This window comes from Camelina sativa, chromosome 8, assembly GCF_030686135.1.
Source record: "Camelina sativa cultivar CO46 ecotype springtype chromosome 8, ASM3068613v1".
Lineage (NCBI taxonomy): Eukaryota > Viridiplantae > Streptophyta > Magnoliopsida > Brassicales > Brassicaceae > Camelina > Camelina sativa.
Window position 1 is genome coordinate 20,802,095 of NC_141887.1, and position 21,753 is coordinate 20,823,847.

The 21,753-nt window shown below is 33.9% G+C and overlaps 4 protein-coding genes and 1 non-coding gene across 7 annotated transcripts; all 5 read left to right on the forward strand.

Annotated features, from left to right (window-relative positions):
• The first annotated feature begins 250 nt into the window (after window positions 1–250).
• LOC104707409 (V-type proton ATPase subunit E1) lies at window positions 251–2,306 on the forward strand. Its single transcript, XM_010423755.2, has 6 exons — window positions 251–595; window positions 717–817; window positions 1,118–1,274; window positions 1,507–1,703; window positions 1,830–1,929; window positions 2,034–2,306. Exons 1-6 carry the CDS (start codon window positions 494–496, stop codon window positions 2,067–2,069), a joined length of 693 nt encoding a protein of 230 aa, XP_010422057.2. The 5' UTR covers window positions 251–493; the 3' UTR covers window positions 2,070–2,306.
• A 467-nt stretch (window positions 2,307–2,773) lies between these two features.
• On the forward strand, window positions 2,774–7,199 carry LOC104707410 (uncharacterized). Of its 3 annotated transcripts, none has more exons than XM_087460694.1 (10): window positions 2,819–2,983; window positions 3,132–3,298; window positions 3,399–3,444; window positions 4,099–4,231; window positions 4,344–4,413; window positions 4,521–4,878; window positions 5,040–5,522; window positions 5,681–6,250; window positions 6,341–6,487; window positions 6,574–7,199. In XM_087460694.1, the coding sequence occupies exons 3-10, from the start codon at window positions 3,418–3,420 to the stop codon at window positions 7,006–7,008; spliced, it is 2,223 nt and encodes a 740-aa protein (XP_087316820.1). In that variant the 5' UTR covers window positions 2,819–2,983; window positions 3,132–3,298; window positions 3,399–3,417; the 3' UTR covers window positions 7,009–7,199. The 3 variants fall into 3 exon arrangements, with proteins under 3 accessions (XP_087316818.1, XP_087316820.1, XP_087316819.1); XM_087460693.1 differs by having other exon boundaries at window positions 3,132–3,280; XM_087460692.1 differs by lacking the exon at window positions 3,132–3,298 and having other exon boundaries at window positions 2,774–2,983.
• A 2,111-nt stretch (window positions 7,200–9,310) lies between these two features.
• On the forward strand, window positions 9,311–13,368 carry LOC104707411 (Disease resistance protein (TIR-NBS-LRR class) family). The gene is made up of 4 exons (XM_087461221.1): window positions 9,311–9,809; window positions 9,947–11,062; window positions 11,356–11,665; window positions 11,995–13,368. The coding sequence occupies exons 1-4, from the start codon at window positions 9,346–9,348 to the stop codon at window positions 13,366–13,368; spliced, it is 3,264 nt and encodes a 1,087-aa protein (XP_087317347.1). The 5' UTR covers window positions 9,311–9,345.
• Window positions 13,369–18,479: 5,111 nt separating this feature from the next.
• On the forward strand, window positions 18,480–19,556 carry LOC104707412 (translation initiation factor IF-1, chloroplastic). The gene is made up of 2 exons (XM_010423761.3): window positions 18,480–18,659; window positions 18,983–19,556. The coding sequence occupies exons 1-2, from the start codon at window positions 18,577–18,579 to the stop codon at window positions 19,323–19,325; spliced, it is 426 nt and encodes a 141-aa protein (XP_010422063.1). The 5' UTR covers window positions 18,480–18,576; the 3' UTR covers window positions 19,326–19,556.
• Window positions 19,557–19,965: 409 nt separating this feature from the next.
• Window positions 19,966–20,049, forward strand: TRNAY-GUA (transfer RNA tyrosine (anticodon GUA)). The gene is given in 2 exon segments: window positions 19,966–20,002; window positions 20,014–20,049. It is a non-coding gene; the product is annotated as a tRNA-Tyr (tRNA).
• The last annotated feature ends 1,704 nt before the right edge of the window (window positions 20,050–21,753 follow it).

A 21,753-nucleotide genomic window follows, 5' to 3' on the forward strand; every position in this document is an offset into this window, starting at 1 on the left:
GGAGGGGGCCATTTTCTTCAACCTTGGTTTGTTGCTACTCTCTACCAAGTATAATGCTGTGTTTTGTATAATTGCTCTGTTTTATGTTGTTTACAACTTGTTTTAAAAAGTTAAACACAAGCTTTGTATAACGTTTATTTGAATATAATTTAACATTTATAAAAAAAAAATATATTATCTCTAAAAAAATTAACACAATATATTTATGCAATGGGTTTTAAGGCCCATGAAGTGGCCCAGAAACAAACTCGTTCTTATTTTAGACGCCTTGTCGTTTCTCTTATCATCTAAAACACTGTATCCCGTTTTGTTTTTTGTCTCGTAGTCATACAAACAGACAACTTCAAATTACTCACCACCACGTTGCCAACACCCCCCCCCGATCTACGTCTCTCTCTCTCTCTCCAATCTCTCTACGCCACAGAATCCTCGATTTACCAAAAAAAAAAAATCTCCGATCGTTAACGGCGACCGCCGATTTTCCCGGTAAAAGATGAACGACGGAGATGTATCTAGGCAGATCCAGCAGATGGTGAGATTCATCCGCCAAGAAGCGGAGGAGAAGGCCAACGAGATCTCAGTTTCTGCTGAAGAAGTAAATGATCCTCTTTACTGTTTTCTCTTTCCATTTCTCAGATCTTTCTGATTTTGAATTCTAGAATTCAATTTGTGTTTCTCGATTCAATCTCTTAATCGTTTTTTTTGTGTGTGTGTAGGAATTCAACATTGAGAAACTTCAACTAGTTGAGGCGGAGAAGAAGAAGATCAGGCAAGATTATGAGAAGAAGGAGAAGCAAGCTGACGTCCGTAAGAAGATGTGAGTTTGATTTCAGTTTGATTTCATTAACCGATCGATTTAGTTTCTGATTTCACTAATTTGGAATCATCTTGATTTGATCTAAGTTGGATCGCGTTTTGTTCTGGAACTTAGAAATGTATGGTTGATCTAGATTTATAGTATAAAGAACTGGAAGAGACTAAGGTTTCTAATTCTCTAATTGTGGTCTCTGTTCATGTATAGTGTGACGAATGTGAAGAAGTCATTACTGTGTTAGTGTGTAGTACTTTGGCAGGAAATAACTGTGTCATACATGTTTTTTTTTTTTTTTTTTTGCAGTGATTACTCTATGCAGTTAAATGCATCAAGGATCAAAGTTCTTCAAGCGCAGGACGATATTGTCAATGCCATGAAAGATCAAGCAGCTAAGGATCTTCTCAACGTGAGTGCCGATGAGAGTGCCTACAAAAAGCTTCTCAAGGATCTCATTGTTCAGGTACTCCCTCATTCATACGTGATACATTCAGATTATATTTGATATTGGAACTTTAACTTCGTATATCCTACTGACTTAGTTGTAAGCATCTGATTACGTAATTGCTTTCTTTTCGTCGGATGGCAATCTATTCTTTTGTGATCTGACCCCTTCTGCTTATCTCTGCTGGTGTCATTGTTCATTTCTTTTACTTTTTGGTCTGTTGAAAGAATGTCTCTTGTTAATGTTGCAGTGTTTGCTTCGGTTGAAAGAACCTTCTGTGTTGTTGCGTTGTCGTGAAGAGGACTTGGGTTTAGTTGAAGCTGTGCTTGAAAATGCAAAGGAGACATATGCTGGTAAAGCAAAGGTTCATGCCCCAGAGGTTGCTGTGGACACAAAAATATTCCTTCCCCCTCCTCCTAAATCTAGTGACCCTCATGGTCTCCACTGGTAAAAATTCAAGTTTTTCATCATTACTTTACATTGCAGTCTTGTGTACTAATTACTTTAGATCTGTAGAAAAGGACTTTTAGATCCGGCTTTGATATAGCTATATGTATTTGGAACTTGTTATAGCTCTGGAGGTGTTGTGCTAGCTTCTCGTGATGGGAAAATCGTGTGCGAGAACACTCTCGATGCGCGTCTTGATGTGGCATTCCGCATGAAACTCCCAGTGGTATGAAAATAAATTCTTTACCCGCATAGATTGCTTTCTGTGATTCATCATCGGTCCGTTGTCTTGTTTTACTTTGGTTCTCTGATTCCCTTTATTTTTGGCAGATCCGTAAGTCGTTGTTCGGCCAAGTTACGGCCTAATGAAAGAAAAGGGAGATTGAGAGAGATGATGATACAAACCGGTTTGTGTTTGGTTATTACCCATTTTGGGAGAGATTTCTCTTTGTTGTGATTCTTTGTATTTTACAAACTTTTACGTTGATGCCAAACCCATCGAACTCTTCGTTTTTGCATTTCTTTTTTTTTCTCTTTCTCGAGTGTGTTATTATCATGGCTATAAAAGATAAATAAAATGAAAGACATTTTTTTCGTTCTTAACATGTTCTTCGATAACATTCCTCAAATAGGTTCAGCCTCTTAATAGAGAGTCTTGAATTTTTGTTGCAAACGGCATTCCTCGAACTTTTGATTATTTTCTGTTGATAGATTCTGGAGAAAACTTTAGTAGTATATAACAGTTTATCTCAAGTTTATTCATTAGTCTTTAGGCCTATTTATATATGGGAAAGCCATAACTTGTCTAGCAAGTTCTTTACATACTTTGATAATGGCAAATCTACTTATTTGCAATACAGATATACACAAATATTAACTTTCTGTTTAATACGATGTCGAAATCCCCGAGAGCTAAGGTGGAAACCCATGTTTATTCGTAGTAAAACCAAAGTATTAAATTAAACCAAATATTGTACTATTACCGTATGCAAAACAGCAATTTAACTCGAATTAAGATTTTTTTTTTGTTTTGTTTGGGCTAAAAATGCTATGGACTTGGGTTTTAGCCCAAATACAATTTAGGTATCAAGCAAAAAAAACATGGAAGTAACGAAATGAGGTTTTTGCGCTTTTTGATCTTCTTCACCCTTCGCTTGCAACAAGATTTTTTCTTCTTCAGACTAATAATCTCTCTCCCACGATTGTCTGAAGACAAGACAAGAGTTCACAAGACCGGAGAGATTCACCGTTCGATAATATTGTCCTTACCTCTTTTCAAGGTTAGATGTACTTGCGCGGCTTAATCTGATTTGTGTTCTTTTGTGAATTTCGTATGCGCGCACAAGGTGTTTGTTCATTTGCCTAGTCCAAGTTTCTGCGTAATTTCGTAAATTTGATTTAGTCATGCTTCTCATTCATCTACACTAGTTTCTGCACTTCATCCATCTTCTGGTGCAATCCGGCTCTGACCCATGGGATCTGTTTTATTTTACTCCTTGTTCTAATATCGCGTGAATGTGTGAAGAGGACGCATAATCCAATGTGCAGTGACTAGAAGCTTCTCTTTACGGTTTTGGGTTTGATAAAATCATTTAGTACATGCGTTTTATTCTCTCAAGTTTTGATTTTTTTTTTCTCAGTTTTTCAGTTTTCAGTTTGATGCTTATCAAATTGAGGGTTTTTGTTTTGATGCAGAGACTGATTTGACATATGAATGGCGTCCAGGCACTTAGGCAAGAAGGTACCTTTTTCGTAATTTCCTGAGGAATCCGAGTGAAAAGCTTTCAGCTTTAGATTCCATTTCTTACTATCTCCTGGCTTTTCCCAATATTTGCATAGCTTTAGTGGAAGTTCTTGTTTTCTCCTTGGGGAATATTGTAGTCATGTTTGCTGGTTTGGTTAGAAGTTATATGGATGATTATTAAATGTTGGATTCTTGGTTCTCATACTGTTTATCTCTAAAAAATTGGGTTTATTAGGCCTTTAGCTTGGATTTCTAAGTCTATCTGACATTTTTTTAGGGAAGCAAATCTGCATATGCATGAATCATGAATGTGACTAGGAGTATGAGTATGTGTTTATCACTTCATTGTCTAAGCTATTTGTATTTTCATATTGTTGATTATAAATGTAGTGAATATTATTAACCATTCGTTTCGGCATGTTTGAGTCTGCAATTTTTTCCAGTTTGTTTGGTTTGGTGAATTATTATGAATCGTTTTTTTTACATAGCACAATTAAGTCTTCATTTGTGTTAAGTTTGTTAGGTTTGGTGAGTAGTTACATAATGTTTGATTTCCTTTGCATATATCAGCATTTTAGTGTCATTTTTATTAGCATTTCACATATGTTTATGGATGTCTCATGTCTCAAGTAACTTTGTACATATTTTCAGGGTATTCAAGCCTCTTTTAGAATAGGTTTGGTTCTTCCACGAGTAGTAGCATCTACAGAGAGGCAGATTTCCTCTACGGCTTTTAAAAGAGCTTCTGAAAGTGTCTCTTTTTCATTCGCTCGGTACCTAAATGGTAAGTGTTAAAAGAGTGTTCACTCACTGTCACAGGCGATTACAATCTTTCGTCTACTTTGTTAGAAAGTGAATTTGGATAACGAGTATCTCACCCTTTTATTCATGTTTAGGGTTTGGTTTTACTTCGCTATCAAATTGGTCTCGTAGTCATGAATCTTTCCCTACCGAAACATCCATAAGGTAAACCGTTCGCCTAGGCTTTTTTTTTGGTCAATCCTCTCTTAGATATTCTCTTCAGAGTACTCAGAGTATCTATCTGAGTATTCGCTGGCTTGTTTTTTGAACAGGTATTTTCATGCGAGCCGAGAAACATTGGCGAAAAGAAAAGAGGATGCTGATCGGCTGCTGAGTCATCGTGAACGCAAGAAACAGACTGTGAAAACAAAAGGAAAGTTTTCAAAACGGGAGAAAAAACCGGATAAGCCACCTGTTGAAGCTCCTTATGTGCCTCCTAGGCTGAAAAGATTGGCAAAGGGATTACCTGAGAAGACGGTCGATATATTCGAAGGGATGTCACTACTTGAGCTCTCAAGGCGTACTGGTGAGTCAGTAGGGGTTTTGCAGAGCATTCTCATCAATGTTGGTGAAACTGTTAGTTCAGAATTCGACACAATCAGTGTTGATGTCGCCGAGCTTCTTGCAATGGTAAGGTGATTTTTATGTCTAGTTCCAGTAACTTGGTTTTTAATTGGATATATATCTTTAATTTCAAAGTTGTTAAGGTTTAGTTTCAGTTTATCAGATACTGAAAGAACACAACCCTTATATTAGTATAATTCTGTTTGTGTTTTCTCATCCTTTTGCAGGAAATAGGGATCAATGTAAGGAGGCAACATTCAACAGAAGGATCTGACATTCGTCCACGCCCTCCAGTTGTAACCGTAATGGGCCATGTCGATCATGGAAAAACCTCGTTGTTGGATGCTTTAAGAAACACCTCTGTTGCTGCTAGAGAAGCTGGTGGAATCACTCAGCACGTTGGTGCTTTCGTGGTTGGCATGCCTGATTCAGGCACTTCAATCACATTTCTCGACACACCTGGACATGCTGCTTTCAGTGAGATGCGAGCTCGGGGAGCCGCTGTGACTGATATAGTCGTTTTGGTGGTTGCTGCTGATGATGGGGTAATGCCGCAGACACTTGAGGCTATTAAGCACGCTAGATCAGCGAATGTTCCGATTGTGGTTGCGATCAATAAATGCGATAAACCGGGAGCTAATCCGGAAAAAGTTAAGTACCAGCTCACGTCTGAGGGGATAGAGCTTGAGGATATTGGAGGAAATGTTCAGGTGAGACTTGAGAGTTTTATTTGGTTTATTTGCTCATTGGTTTGGTTTTTACTCCAGTGACGCAACCTGGATTCAGCTTTTTTTTTTGTTTTGTTTTGAGTTTTGAGTTTTATCCATGATGGTTACTTTAACCATGATGATTTGACTTGTTGTTTCAGGCTGTTGAGGTATCTGCAATGAAGAGTACAGGGTTAGACAAATTAGAAGAAGCTCTGCTTCTCCAAGCTGTTGATATTGACCTTAAAGCACGTGTGGATGGACCAGCTCAAGCATATGTGGTGGAGGCTCGGCTAGACAAAGGCCGTGGACCGTTAGCCACCATTATTGTAAAAGCCGGAACTTTGGTGAGAGGTCAGCACGTAGTTATCGGGTCTCAGTGGGGAAGACTCAGGGCTATTCGGGACATGATTGGTAAGACAACTGACCGAGCAACACCAGCGATGCCTGTCGAGATTGAAGGGCTTAAAGGTCTTCCAATGGCTGGTGACGATGTCATTGTGGTGGAATCAGAGGAACGTGCAAGGATGTTGAGTGAAGGGCGGAAAAGGAAATATGAAAAAGATCGGTTGTTGAAAGCAGAAGAAGCGAGAACAGAGGAAGCAGCTAGAACTGAAACAGAGTCTGAGGAAGGGTTTGTTCGGGTTGAGTTACCTATAGTAGTGAAATCAGACGTGCAAGGAACTGCACAAGCTGTTGCTGATGCGTTGAAAACATTAAATAGCCCACAGGTGCGTGAAACCAAAATGTTGATATAAAGGTGATTGTGCCTTATTGGCTTTCTTTTTTTGTGATCTTGCGTATTGGTTTATATTGGCTAGGTGTTTGTGAACATTGTTCATAGTGGAGTGGGAGCTATTTCTCACTCTGATTTGGACTTGGCACAAGCTTGTGGTGCGTGTATCGTTGGGTTTAACGTTAAGGGTGGAAGTTATGCTAATCTTTCTGCGGCTCAAGCCAGCGTCAAGGTACAAAAACATCGTTTCAACTGTTTCCTATCACATTTATATCTTAAAGCTAGCTTTTAGCATTGTAACCAATGGTAAACTCTTAGGTATTCCATCACCGGGTGATATACCATTTGCTTGAAGACGTCGGGAACTTGATCGTAGAGAAAGCACCGGGAGTATCGGAGATGGAGGTGGCTGGTGAAGCGGAGGTGCTTAGCATATTCAAGATCTTGGGAAAGAGAAGAACAGAAGAAGATGGAGTGAGCATCGCGGGTTGCAAAGTCATGGATGGTCGGGTATGTAGAAGCGGACTGATGAGGCTGTTAAGGAGCGGAGAAGTCGTGTTTGAAGGCCCGTGCGCGTCGCTGAAACGGGAGAAACAAGACGTGGAACAGGTGGGGAAAGGGAACGAGTGTGGGCTTGTGATGGGAGAGTGGAATGATTTTAGAGTCGGAGATGTGATTCAATGCATGGAGCCAGTCATTAGGAAACCAAAATTCATTTCCTCTGAGAGTGGAGCTGTGAGAATTGAATGCTGAGATTTACTAAACCACAAAACTCCTAAATCAGTTAATTCTGATTGTTTAGGATATTGATTTTTGGTATTTACCCTGATGATTATTTCTTTTGTTACAGCAGAAAGTGTCTTATTCTAAACAAAATTAAAAGTCATAGGTAATAAAGTTTTGTAACTTTGTTTACACATTCAATATCAGGGACCCTTGATACTTATATTCGTTGCAAAAATAAAATTACTAAAGTTGAATAAGTTTATAGTTTTCTTTCCAAATACAGTAAAACCTCTATAAATTAATAATGTTGGGACCATGAAAATTTATCAATTTATAGAGTTTTAATTTCTCTATAAATTATTAATTTATAAATAGGTTTTCCTAATTTGGTAAAAAAAGTTAAAAATAATATTTAATTGTTATAACTAATATTTTTATAAATTTAATTACAAGAAAAATAACAATTATCATGTTTTGAATATAACACTCAAAGATTTTTATATAGTAAAAATATTAAAAATAAACTCATATAAAAATTGATGTGTATATATATACATATATTTAGATAATTTTATATAATTATTAATTTATATTATTGATGGAACTATATATTTACAAAGAATTTTTAAAAAAATTATTATCTTATTATATTATCGAATTGTGTCCAAAATTACACTAGTCCCATCTTGTGACCGGAAAAAATTATTAATTTATCAAATATTAATTTATAGAGATTCTACTATAACCCAATAAACTGATACGAAACCAACACCTAGTCGAACTGAAACGAAATGTTGTTAGGAAATAATTTGGCGGAAAGATAGTTGGAAAAATTTGGCTACTTGACGCATAACATAGTTGGACAGTTAAATCTAGATCACCCCTTAATTATTAAAAAAGAAGAAGTTCTGAAATGTTCTCGACAAAACTTTCTATATCTTTCCATATATAGTTTATTAATTTCTTTGAAATTCTTTTTTGAAAGTCTACAAAGACTTCAAAAGTCGTTTTTACTTTGAATGATTCCTATTGTTATTACTTAGAAGGGTATTGAATTTAACATTCTAAAGGATTTTACAGTATTCTTAAAATCCTTTGTTATTCAATTGAGGATTTTTAAAAATCTTCTGAAATCCTATCTTATTCAACTTAAGATTTATGTAAAATCCTTTAAAATAATATAGAATCTCTTGTTATTCAATTAGTAATTTCTAAAACCTACTTGAAATTTCTTGTTATTCAATTTATCACAACTTTTTTAAAACTTGCTACTTTAGATGATTTTAAGAGACTTTCTTTTGTTTTTTAGTTGAAAAGTATGACAATCAAAATCATACCTATAGAAGTGGAATTTTGAAAGATTTCAGAGAAAAAAAAAACTGAAAATCTTGAAGCCAAAAACTCCCGCCAATCATCAGCCACTTTCTCCACCAGTCTCAGCTTGAGCCATCAAGTTTTTTGGGTTTGCCGCAACATCACCAGATGCAGAGTAAAGGAGGGATAATGAATTCTATTGGTTTGTATCAGTTTCTGGGTTTGAGCTCATGGAGAGTTCGATCATATTATTATTTGGAAAAAAAAAAAAAACATCACCATTGATCCAACTATTGATCAGTTTCTGGGTTTAAATTTTACATGAACTGAAGACATAGCTCCAACTATTGATCTGATTTTCTTTTGGTATTGTGTTGTAAAATATTATAAAATCACCCAAAGTTTAATAGTCAAATCTCATAGAATCACATTTCATTTTCTTTTCTTAAAATAGAAAAACTCTAAAACACAATCAAATCTCCTAAAAACTTACTAAATTTTTCAAAATTCTAAAATATTAAAATTCTACCAAATTCTTAAAACATCATGTTGAATACCTTTCTTAGTTATTATACATATTTTCAACTGAAACTCGACAAATCAAAAGTCAACGTAACCAACCCTTTCTCAGATTGAATGGTTGTGCAATAACGCAAGGATGATAAATACGTATATATATGATTCATATATTGTAGTAAATTTTGTTATTCCACTTGTAAACTAAATCTACAATTCAAAAGTTAAAAAAAAAGTAATTTAGCAGAAGAAATAAGTGTTTAAAAGAAATAAAAGAACATTGTAGCTGAAAAGTGAAAACTGGAAGTTTTAATTTATGTTATCAAGTTGATATATACAAATTGTATGTTGACCTGTTCTATATATACAAGGGTCCAGTTGCAATATGATAATACAAACGAAATTACCAAGTCAATTCATTGAAAATCTTATATTATGACTTTGGCACGATATGTTATCCATAAATTGCTCTTCTAAGAAAACTACAAACAAAGGGAAGATTCCAACAATTTTATTTTCAATCCTCACTCCTCCATGGCATTTGCTTCTTCAAACTCTTGGAGATATGATGTCTTTCCTAGTTTCAGAGGGGAAGACGTCCGTAATAACTTCCTCAGCCACTTGCTCAAAGAATTTGAAAGCAAAGGATTAGTGACGTTCAGAGATGATCATATCGAAAGAAGCCACACGATCAGTCCTGAGCTCAGAGCAGCCATCAGAGAATCTAAAATCGCGGTAGTCTTGTTCTCAGAGAACTATGCTTCTTCAAGCTGGTGTTTGGATGAGCTGGTCGAGATCTTGAAATGTAAAGAAGAACAAGGACAAAAAGTGATGCCGGTTTTCTACAAAGTGGATCCATCTGATGTAAGAAAACAGACAGGAAAGTTTGGAATGAGTTTCTTGGAAACTTGTTGTGGTAAGACGGAGGAGCAACAACATCAATGGAGGCAGGCGTTGACTCATGCTGCCAATATTGTTGGAGATCATCCTCAAGATTGGTGAGTTTTTATATATATTTTATATTCGTTTGATTTGATTTTGAAATGCAGTGGTATTAGACTAAAATTAGACATAATATAGTTTTTTTTAACACTAATTGTTAGAGGCATTGGATGATATTATTTTTAATCGTCAGGGACAATGAAGCATATATGATCACAGAAATAATCAAGGATGTAGTAAACAAATTATTAAATGCAACGCCATCAAAATATTACAATGACTTGGTTGGAATTGAAGCTCACATTGCGAAGATGGACTCGTTGTTATGCCTTGAGTCTCAAGGAGTGAGGATAATAGGGATATGGGGTCCTGCTGGCGTTGGTAAGACTACCATAGCTAGAGCTTTATATAACGAATATCATGAAAACTTCAAACTTTCTATATTTATGGAGAATGTTAGAGAAAGTTATAATGGTGAAGCTGACCTTGATGACTATGGTTTGAAGCTGCGTTTACAACAAAGATTTTTGTCCAAACTTCTTGATCATAAGGATTTGAGAATACGTCATCTAGGCGCCATCGAAGAAAGGCTAAAGAACCAGAAAGTTCTAGTTATTCTTGACGATGTGGACAATATTGAGCAACTCAAAGCCTTGGCAAAGGAAACTCAATGGTTTGGTAACGAGAGCAGAATCATCGTGACAACTCAAAACAAACAACTTTTGGTTTCACACGAAATCAACCACATGTACAAGGTGGCTTATCCTTCAAAACAAGAAGCTCTTACTATATTTTGCCAGCATGCTTTTAATCAAAACTTCCCATCAGATCATTTCAAGGGCCTCCTTGCAACTGAATTTGTAGCTCTTGCTGGTCATCTTCCGCTGGGTCTACGTGTTCTTGGTTCGTTTATGCGTGGAAAGAGTAAGGAGGAGTGGGAGTTTTCCCTGCCTACGCTAAAAAATCGACTTGATGGAGAGATAGAGAAAGTATTAAAAGTCGGGTATAATGGCTTACATATAGATGATAAAGCTTTATTTCTTCATATTGCTTGTCTTTTTAGCGGTCATCACAAAAACTATGTGAAAGAGATGGTCATAGCTAACAATGACTCGGATGTTAGTTTTGGACTTAAAGTCTTGGCTGATAAATCTCTCATACAAATATATGAGAATGGTATAGTCGAGATGCACTCCTTACTTCGACAATTGGGGAGAGAAGTTGTTCGAGAGCAATCTATGTACGAGCCAGGCAAACGTCAGTTCTTGATGAATGCTAGAGATACATGTGGCGTCCTTGCAAAGAATACTGAAAGTTCTTTCTTTTTCTTTTATTAGGCACCAAAGCAACAATTCGAGATTTTTTTTTTTTTTTTTTTAATTAAAAACTTGCATCAACATATATTTGTTAGAGAGTAAGCCAATTTTTGAATATGAAGTGTAAAATATCAAAACTCTAGACGATAGTTATTTATAGAACTAAATAACATATCATATCCTACTAAAAATCATGAAATTGTAATAACATATTCAAATTTATGGTTATGCTTAGACATTGTTCCTATATAAAACTATGTCTTTTTGAAACATTTTTTGTTTTGTAGGGTACAGGAACTGTATTAGGTATATCGTTAGATATGAGTGAGATCAAAGAGGAGTTATATATAAGTGAGAAAACTTTTGAGGAGATGCGGAACCTCTTATATCTAAAATTCTATATGAGTAGTCCTGTAGATGATAAAATGAAAGTCAAGTTGTTGTTACCAGAAGGACTAAGCTATCTACCACAATTGAGGTTATTACAGTGGGATGCATATCCTCTCGAGTATTTCCCTTCTCGCTTTCGACCCGAATGTCTTGTCGAACTCAACATGTCGCATAGCAAGCTTAAGAAGCTATGGAGCGGAGTTCAGGTTAGAAATAATAATTGCAATTTTTTCCTTCTAAGTAACTAGTTAATATTTTTAAATGATTTATAGGTTTCTAATTCAATATGAACTTGAAATGAGTGGAGTGGTCTAATTATTTTTACATACTATCTTTAATCCCATCTCAGTTACGTGGAATTCTTATATTTGTTGTTACAATTTCGTATAGTTTCTAGATCGTTTTCCGAATGATATAAAGATGATATAGCTGTTTTTTTTTGGTGTTCAGTTGGCATAGTTTGAGCTTTTTGTGAGTTTTGTGTTATATCTTGAAATCTTGAATTGATGTCTTTTGTGCTTGTGTTTATGTGCAGCCGCTTAGAAATCTCAGAATAATGAATCTGTATAACTCTCGGAATCTGGAAGTCTTTCCAAATCTTACGGAAGCAATAAACTTGAACACATTGGATTTGGGTTGGTGTGAGTCTTTGGTGGAGCTTCCTTCATCTATAAAGAACCTTCAAAATCTGAATTGGTTAGAGATGTCTTGTTGCAAAAAACTAGAGATCGTCCCAACCAACATCAACTTAGCATCTCTAGAGTTCTTGCACCTAAGATATTGCACTCGATTGAAGACCTTTCCAGAGATATCAACCAATATTCGTCTTCTCAAAATAAAAGGCACTGCGATCACTGAGGTGCCTCCACCAGTCGAATATTGGAGTAAAATTGAAGAAATTTGCATGGAGAGGACTAAGGTGAAGAGATTGGTTCACGTTCCTTATGTTTTAGAAAGGCTATGTTTGAGGGGAAATATAGAATTGGAGTCTATTCCAAGCTACCTCAGATATCTTCGTCGGCTGAACATGATTGACATCTCCTACTGCATCAATATTATATCCCTACCGGAGCTTCCAGGATCATTATCTGCCTTAACAGCTGTCAACTGCAAGTCACTTCAAAGACTACATGGCCACTTTCGAAACAGAAGCATCACCATGAATTTCACTAACTGTTTAAAGCTAGATCAGAGAGCACAAGAAAAGATCCACCAGTCAATTTACATCAACCAGTCCACATACAAAGTTGCTATCTTACCTGGTGAACAAGTGCCTGCATACTTCCCCTTTCAAAGTACGGGAAATTCAATAATGATCCATTCAGATAAGGTTGATCTTTCAAAGTTCAATAGATTTAAGGTATGCATTGTGCTTGGAGCGGGGAAAGCTTTTCAAGGTTGTGATATAAAATTCTACAAACAATTGTCGTGTGAACCGAGAGAGTATTACGTGCCAAAGCGTCTTGATGCTCCATTTCTTGAAAGTGATCATCTTTGCATGTGCGAGTTTCGATTACTGCCACCACATCCTCCAACGCAACGGGAGCTTCGACGTCCAATCAAAATGATGATGGTTTCCTTTGAGATTCGCAGCCCTAATGGATGCGAAGTAAAAGAATGCGGTTTACAGTTCTTGGAGCCTCATGAGACATCGCAATTTCGGTCTCTATCAGCTCCTTATTACTTTGGTAGTAGTTGGATTGGTAGTGGTAGTAGTAGTAGTAGTATTGAAGAAGTTATGCATGCAGACCAGGAGGAAACCAGTAGTGATATTGAAGAAACTATCCATGGAGAAAAAGAAGGAATCCGGGGGAACAAATCTGTTAGGAGATGGAATAAGGTTGGAGCAAAAAAAATGAGGCTTAGCTTGGAATGTCTACAGCCCTCTCTAGAAAAGGATTCAACATAAAATAAGATAAAGACTGTGAAATACTACAACATGGGGCAAAATGTTTTCATATAAATTTTAAATTCGTAAAATCACTAAGAATTATATTAACCTGGGTGCTATTTTACATGTGCGTTATTTTTATGTAAATTAAAAAAATTAAACCTAGACGTGTTTACTTTGGAACGGGAAACACGTCACAGTCCCATCCCATCCTCTCATGTTCTAACCCATCTCCTCTAGTCCTATCTCATCCCCTCTCATCTTGTATCGTCTCATCCAGTATTGTCTCGTCCTGTCTCGTCCCATATCCATCAGAATTTTTTTTTATCTTATGTTCGTTTCTTTTTAAATAATTACTTGTTAGACAATCTTTACTAAAAGAGATTGGGTAAGAAATTTAGACAGAATACCAGAGTTCTACGTTGAATATTTTTTTTATTTAGTTAGTTGAAATTATCTTAAAAATTAAATTGTTTAAAAATTATATAATTGTTTTCAAAAACACCAAAATTCTCAAAGTGTCCTTTCCAAAGTGGTTAATTACCTGTTGCATAGTCAATCCTTATCCAAATTAGTGAAAGCTTGATACTTAAATTTATCTACCTATATTTTTTGATTTTGTACTTTAATCTAAAATTTATGTCCCATTTTTTTTAAAAAAAACTATTCAATATATTGTTTTTCATTATTCGAATTTACCCGTTTTAGTTTACATATACTGGATTTTTCTCAAAATTTAATTATTGTGTTTTAAAGTATATGTACTTAATTAGTAAATTAAATTACTTCAAAAAACAATGGTAAAACATATATTCAGTCAAATAATAAACCTTTTCGGTTGGAAAATTTTTATTGTATAATAGTAGTATTTTCCATAAAAATTAGTTGGCAACTCTTATACGGTGTTTTGTCAATGTTTTGGTGTAGATGTAGAATACCGCAACCCGTACCGAAAATAAACATGATTATCATCTTCATCAGCTAGAAAATATACAATTTTTTGTAATCCATCCATAATAATCAATGACAGCCCGTGTTTGTTGAAAATGGTAAAGTAATTTTGTTACGAAGTGTTAAATCTCGTCCCATCTCATCTTGTTCCGTCTTGATCCATCCCATTACAAATTTTATGTCTCATAACCATTTTATTTTAAATAATTATCAATAGAATAATGTTATTAATAAATTTTGGCTAAAAAAGTATTAGAAATACATGTATTCTCCATTTGTATATTTAATTTATAGAGTTAGTAGAAATTGTAATTCTCAAAAACTCTCAAAATATTTTTAAAAATATCCAAAATTCTCAAAATACCCTTCTCAAAAAATATGGGACAAAATACCGTGCCACAACATGGAACAAAATATTTCATACAAATTTTAAATTCGTAAAATAAGTAAGAATTATATTAACTCCGGGTGCTAAGCATAGGTGCGTTATTTTTCATGTAAATTTAAAACTTTTAAACCAAGACGTATTTACTTTGGAAAGGAAAATACGTCCAGTCCTGTCCCACCCCCTCACGTCCTAACCTATCCCCTTTCGTCCCGTCTCATTCCGTATCCATCAGAATTTTTTATCTTATGTTCGTTCTCTTTTAAATAATTACTCGTTAAACAATATTTACTAAAAGAGATTGGGTAAAAAATTTAGTCGGAGTACCATATTTCTTCGTTGAGTATATTATTTTAGTTAGTTAAAATTATCCAAAAATGATAATTTTCAAAAACTATATAATTACTTTTCAAAAAAAACCAAAATTTTCAAAGTGCCCGTTCCAAAGTCGTTAATTATATGTCACATAATCAATTCTTATCCATATTAGTGAAAGTTTGACACTTGAATTTATCTACCTATATTTTTTGATTTCGTACTTTTATCTAAAATTTATATCCATTTAAAAAAAAATATTTAATATATTGTTTTTCATTATTCGAATTTAACCGTTTCAGTTTACACATACTATTTCTCGTCTTAATACCATAAATAAACTTGACTTTTCTCAAAATTTAATTATTATTTTTAAAGTATATATACTTAATTAGTATATTATATTACTTCAAAAATATACTGGTAAAACATATATTCAATCAAATAATAAACCCTTTTAGGTCGTAAAGTTTTAATTATATAATAGTAGTATTTTTTCCACAAAAATTAGTTGGCCATTCTTTTATGATGTTTTGTCAATATTTTAGTGTATAAGTAGACCATACCAAAAATAAACATGATCATCATCTTCATTAGCTAGAAAATATACATTTTTTTTGTAATCTATCAATAATAATCAAACACAGCCCGTGTTTGTTGAAAATGTTAAAGTAATTTTGTTACGGAGTGTTAAATCTCGTCCAGTCCCATACCATCTCGTCTCGTCCCGATCCATCCGGTTAGAAATTTTATCTCCTTTAACCATTCTCTTTTAAATAATTACCAATATAATAATGTTATTAATAAATTTTGGCTAATAAATTTAGACAAAATACATGTATTCTCCATTTGAATGTTTAATTTATATATAGTTATTAGAAATTATAATTCTCAAAAACTCTCAAAATAGTTTTTAAAATACCCAAAATTCTCAAAATACCCGTCTCAAGATAGTTTTTTTTTTGTTAACCATTGGGCCACAACTGGCCGACCCATTAGCCAAATTCCTACATTCGTAGAAGCCGGGACTCGATCCCGGGTGTGATGGTGCCTTCTACAAATAAACTTACCTCCTGCCACTGCACTCAAGATAGTTCTTTATATGTCATATAGTCAATCTTTTTTTGAAAATCATTTAAATAAAATGTTTTCTATTATACGAATAACCCATTTATGTCTCATTTCCACTACTTCTCATCGTAATACCATAAATAGATTGGACTTTTAATCATAATTTAATTTACATTTTCTGATATATGAGTATGTGCATGAACATTAATATAATTCTGATTATATTAAGAGTATATGTAAAAAAATCTTATAATTAAAGATTTTCAGTCTGTTGTTTGATAAGATTTTGATAGAAATTTATGTTTTAATTTTAAATTTTTAGGTACGATATAAGTAAAGAATATGCCATAGAATAAAACTTAAGTATAGGAAGTGTTGTGATTTTTTTTCGATTATTTGCCTTATTTTAAATATTTAGACCATGTAATGAATTAATTATGTATTTTCCAAATTAGTTTCTATGCGATTTTGGTAACTATTTTTAAGGAATTTATTAGTTGATAGCCGCTGAAGATGCACAACATTTATGACGGAATTGTTTTGTTTATTCTTTTTTTATGCAGAGATTTTGGATTTTGATAACTAATTTTAAGAAATGGTTTCATTAATATAGCCGCTAATTGTGGTAACATTTATTATTGAATCAAATACATTTAATTTATATTTTATGTATTCCTAAACTTGTAGAGAAATCTTTGAATATAATAAATTATATGTTATTTAAGTTAATAATTTAGATTTGCTAAAGATCAGCTTTCTATATTAATTATTAGTCTATATTAAAAGATTTTTAATTATCAGATTAGTACAAGTCAAAAATCAAATTCAAAAATTTGAATTTGATTAAAAAAGTGAGATTGATGATAAAATAGAATATATATTAGTATTAATTTTAAAATATCATTGATTTTTAAAAAAGTTTGTTACCAAATTTTAAAAAATTAATCCGATTTAATTTAAATTTTCGTGAATTATGGAACTGCAAGATTATGATTTTTGAAATTTAGTAGGTTAATTAATTAATTAATTATATATTTTAAATATATCAAAATTTAGTAAGTATCAATCTAGTAAGTAAGGGTAAGTATTATTTTAGTATATTTTAAATAGAACAAAATTTAGTAATTTATACTTCTAGTAATATAGTAAATTTATTCCTCCCGTAATATATATTTTAAATTTTTCAAAATATCACATTTGTTTTAATACTTGGTAACCAAGTTTGTTTGTTATTTGATAAATCTCATAATTATATGATAGAATTTTATACCAATTAACACCATAATTATAGGACATGGAATCAAATAATTTGCGTTAAAAATCCAGCTTAAAATTTGGTATAATCTAATATAATATGAAGATTTATATTACAGTTTACAATTTCCATTTCTTTCCAAAAAAAGATAGAGGAAATAATAGAAAACATTAAATTAATGTATAATATCTTTTTTTAATATTACCGTAATTTATAGCAGAATAATAAAAGGAAAAAAAAATTGGACGTTATAGTGGCTCCAACTTGAGATATCACAACATTTTTTATCTTGAAAATCCCTTGAAAAGAAAAGACAAACCGTTCATCTTAAAAGTATCACAAACAAATCTAACTTAGTTTTTCAAAATTATAGAAAACCGATGAGAATTTTTTTTCCATGTAAAAATAAATTATTAAAAGAAATCAACTTCCATATTTGGTTGAACGAAATGTTAACTAAAACTCAAAACAGAGCTGGTTGTAAAAAGAAGAAACACACATAGCATTTTTTAGTTTTTATATTTGACTAAAACAAATCGGAAGAAATTTAGGACTATATGGATTAAGAAAAAGAAGAGAAAACAACCTCATAATTCAAAAAAAAAAATATGAAGTGGATGTGTATAGTATTATATTTAGGGAATATTGTGTTATCTAAATTTGGTTTTGGGAATTAAATAGTTTGTTATTGTTTCCAAAAATTTATGAAATAATAAAATTTAGAAAAAATTAAATTGATTACGGTTTCTGAAAAGAAAAACAGATATTCTCTTCGTTTAAACATTAAATGCTCACGATTTTATTCTTTTTTATCAGGATCATATATTTTTTATATAATTTTGACGGCCAAAATCAAAGTGAAGCAACGGTCGGAATTAAAAAAGAAAATCTGAAATATTATAACCGGGTCATTTTGACCGGCGTATTTATCCGTTTACAAGTGGAGGGAAATTTTGTTGGTACCCTTTTCTTAATTGGAATATTTGGTTATAATTCCAATGACACTCGATTCTAATTTTCTTTTAATAACAAGAATGATTACTTGGAAGTGTAATAGAGAGTTTGGGCCTTTTATGTAATTTGCATATACCTCCATGAAACGCAGCGTATCATATCCTAGTAATAACGCCAATTTTGGACCAAAGGCTTTTCAACAAAGCTTGTGGTCGTTTCAAAAGAGGATTTGATAAAACTTAAAAAAAAACCAAAGCTTTAGGGATTTGAAGAAGATAAGAAGCAGCGACACACAATGCTTCAACTCTGCTCCACGTTCCGTCCTCAACTTCTTCTTCCTCCCCGTCAGTTCCGATTCACAGATGGTGTTTTGATTCGGTTAGCCTTCCCAATTTTCACGATTCTTCCCATTTCACCTTTTCAAAATTAGTCTCGTGATGAATGAACATCACTGTTTGTTTACAACACTCGAAGTTAGTTCCTTCAATTACAGTTTGCTAATTTCGGTTATAAATAAAAATCGATTCTTTTGATTGGTTTGATGATAAAAATCGATTCTTTTGATTGGTTTGATGAATAAAAATCGAGTCTTTTGGTTTGTTTGATGGTTTGCTTAGGATCATCTTTATGTCAGCATTTAAAAGTCGAAATCTTTTGAAACAATCGTTCAGCTAACTGTTTTGTTTGTGTTTGTAAAACAGACAAATGAACTTTGGTGCAAGCAATTCAGTGAGTATCAGACCAGTGATACGTTGTCAGAGAGCTAGCGGAGGTAGAGGTGGAGCTAACAGAAGCAAACCCGCGAAGCCGCCTGTTAAAGAAGGGAGCAACAAAACAGTAATCGAAGGTTTGGTTACAGAATCACTACCTAATGGGATGTTTCGAGTTGATTTGGAGAATGGGGACAACATTCTTGGTTATATCTGTGGTAAGATTAGGAAGAACTTCATACGGATACTCCCCGGGGATAAAGTGAAAGTCGAAATGAGTGTTTATGATTCAACTAAAGGTCGTATCATTTTCAGAATGAGCAGTAGAGACTAAAGTAAAGAACCCATCACTCTTTAAGTGTGTTTTGTGTTCCTGTCAATTCTTATTTTTCTAAGTTTAGGCAAGTTTGGTGGGTAAAAGAATCATGTAATCGTACAGCAGGGTTTTTACATCGTCGTTATTCAGGTTTTTAAGCGTGTTATGTTCTTCTTCTCCTATATTCGTAAAGCTTGAACATACATCTTGGCCTGTCTTTTTTAATGGACTACTTACTATGCACCGTGATTAGTGTTTTGTTTTCGTCGGTACTGCGAGTCTGAATGTCCAAGTTCTTTAGTTTTTAGTAGTCTTGTTGTTATGCTGTTTGTTTCCTAACTAGAAGCCATTGTAAAAGCCCTTTTGTCGACGAACATGTATGTAACAAGAATGCTCTGTTTTTTATCCTTTAGGAAACCAGATTCATAGTTCCGGGTTTAAGGTTTTGGATTTGGTTTGCTTTTATGAAAGTTTAGATGACTATTGCGAGTTGAAAATCTTTGTTTTTTTTTCTGGTAATTTATCAATCTATGTCCCCAAATTCTTCTAGTCCATAGTCCCTACTCCATAAGTCACTAGTGATTAAGCTTTCAGCGTTTAGGCAAACTCGATCTTTATGAAACGTTTAATATATGTTTAATTCTAAGTTAATCATTAACCGACCTTAGCTCAGTTGGTAGAGCGGAAGACTGTAGTAGTTGCTGTAATCTTTAGGTCGCTGGTTCGATTCCGGCAGGTCGGATATTTTTCAAAAATATATTTTGGTTTTTTTTTTTATTAATTTAAAAAGATCATAATTTTTTTTTTTTTTTTTAGACACTTTTGGGCTTTACTCGTTCAGAGTACAGTTGTCATTTGTCACTAATTGGGCAAAATGTCCCTCTATTATTCATAGTTAAATCCTCTTAAGATATGTTTCTGCTTTGTCCAAAAAAAAAAAAAGATATGTTTCTGCTTCCGCTTCTAATTGTACTTTAGAAAAAAATTTGGTGTTCGGCGGAATTAAAGATTAGATTGCTTTGTGTGAAGACTTTCTTTGTAGTTGTGATGATTTTAGGTAACAAGATTTAGTTTTATCTCTTCTGGGACATCCGATAAAATCTCTATGGTAAATTCAAAATTTTGGAGACTAATTTAGATATAATCTCCAACTACAATCTTTCTTCTTGTTGATGTCCATTGAAATCTAAACTAGGAATCAAGAAAATTCAGCATGAACATATCTTTTTGTCGTTACCAAAACAAGATAAATATTGTGTTGTCTTTTAGCCCACAACGAATTAGTTGCCTTACATGTGTAAATTAAACCAACTGACATCAATCATTTCATAGGAGTTGAGACGGGTAACAAATCATTTCATAGAATATCCTCCTCTTCTTTGCCTTGATTCCACGATCACACTTTGCCTTTACCTGCACCACAAACACATATTACAATGCATGAGTATTTTATAAACACTCAGTAAGGCAATCCTCTCATCTACTGGACTATACACAAAAGCAATAGAGACATCTCTAACCAACAATAAACAATCAACAATCAACAATAACAAACCAGGACTCAGCGTCGACCGACACCAAACATGCATCGACCGACACCAGTTGGAGGTTGCGTCAACCGACGCAAGATCTGCATCGACCAATGCAAGGTTAACTTGCATCGACCGATGTTCCCATTGCATCGACCGACGCATGCTCGACATAGCACGAAAACCCTAGAGGTTACGCGCGGTCCTCGCATTTGCATCGACCGATGCACAGTGTGCATCGACCGATGCACAGTGTGCATCGACTGATGCAATGCCGAGCATCGTTTTCCCCCGAAGCTTCTCGCCGGATCTTCGTTCCTACAACCACAAAACTCGATCCCAAGCCACAAGAAAGCTTCCCAACGTCCCAAATAACAATCTAACAAGTCTAACAACACATAACACGCAAATCAGAGAGATCTCTAGCTTAGATAAGCCATGGTCCTGCACTTACCTTTGCCAAGAAGATTCTGAACCTTAAACACGCAGGAAAAACACTTCTAGAAGCCTCCTACAACGTCCTAGGCCTCAGATCTCACCAGAAAAGTCACCAATCCACAGGAAACACCAAGAACACCAAGAACACTCTTCTCTCTTCTCTTTTCTCTCAAAAACGGCCAAAGTCGTCTAATGAGACAAAAGAACGACTTAAGGGTTTTTCCCCTTTTCCTTTGCTCAAAACGCAATATTTAACTTAAACTCGTCCACAGAAAATAATCTTGCATCGACCGATGTAATCCCTAAACTGGGATTTCGGTTCGCAGATGTTACATATAGTCTACAAAACAATGATGTGTACTTCCGTTTTATTATATAGGGGATAATTACAAATGAGGTGCATTGATGAATATTAAATTCACAACCAAGAAAAATTAGCATAAACAGATTTTCATATATAAAATAATCGTTTTGTAGAA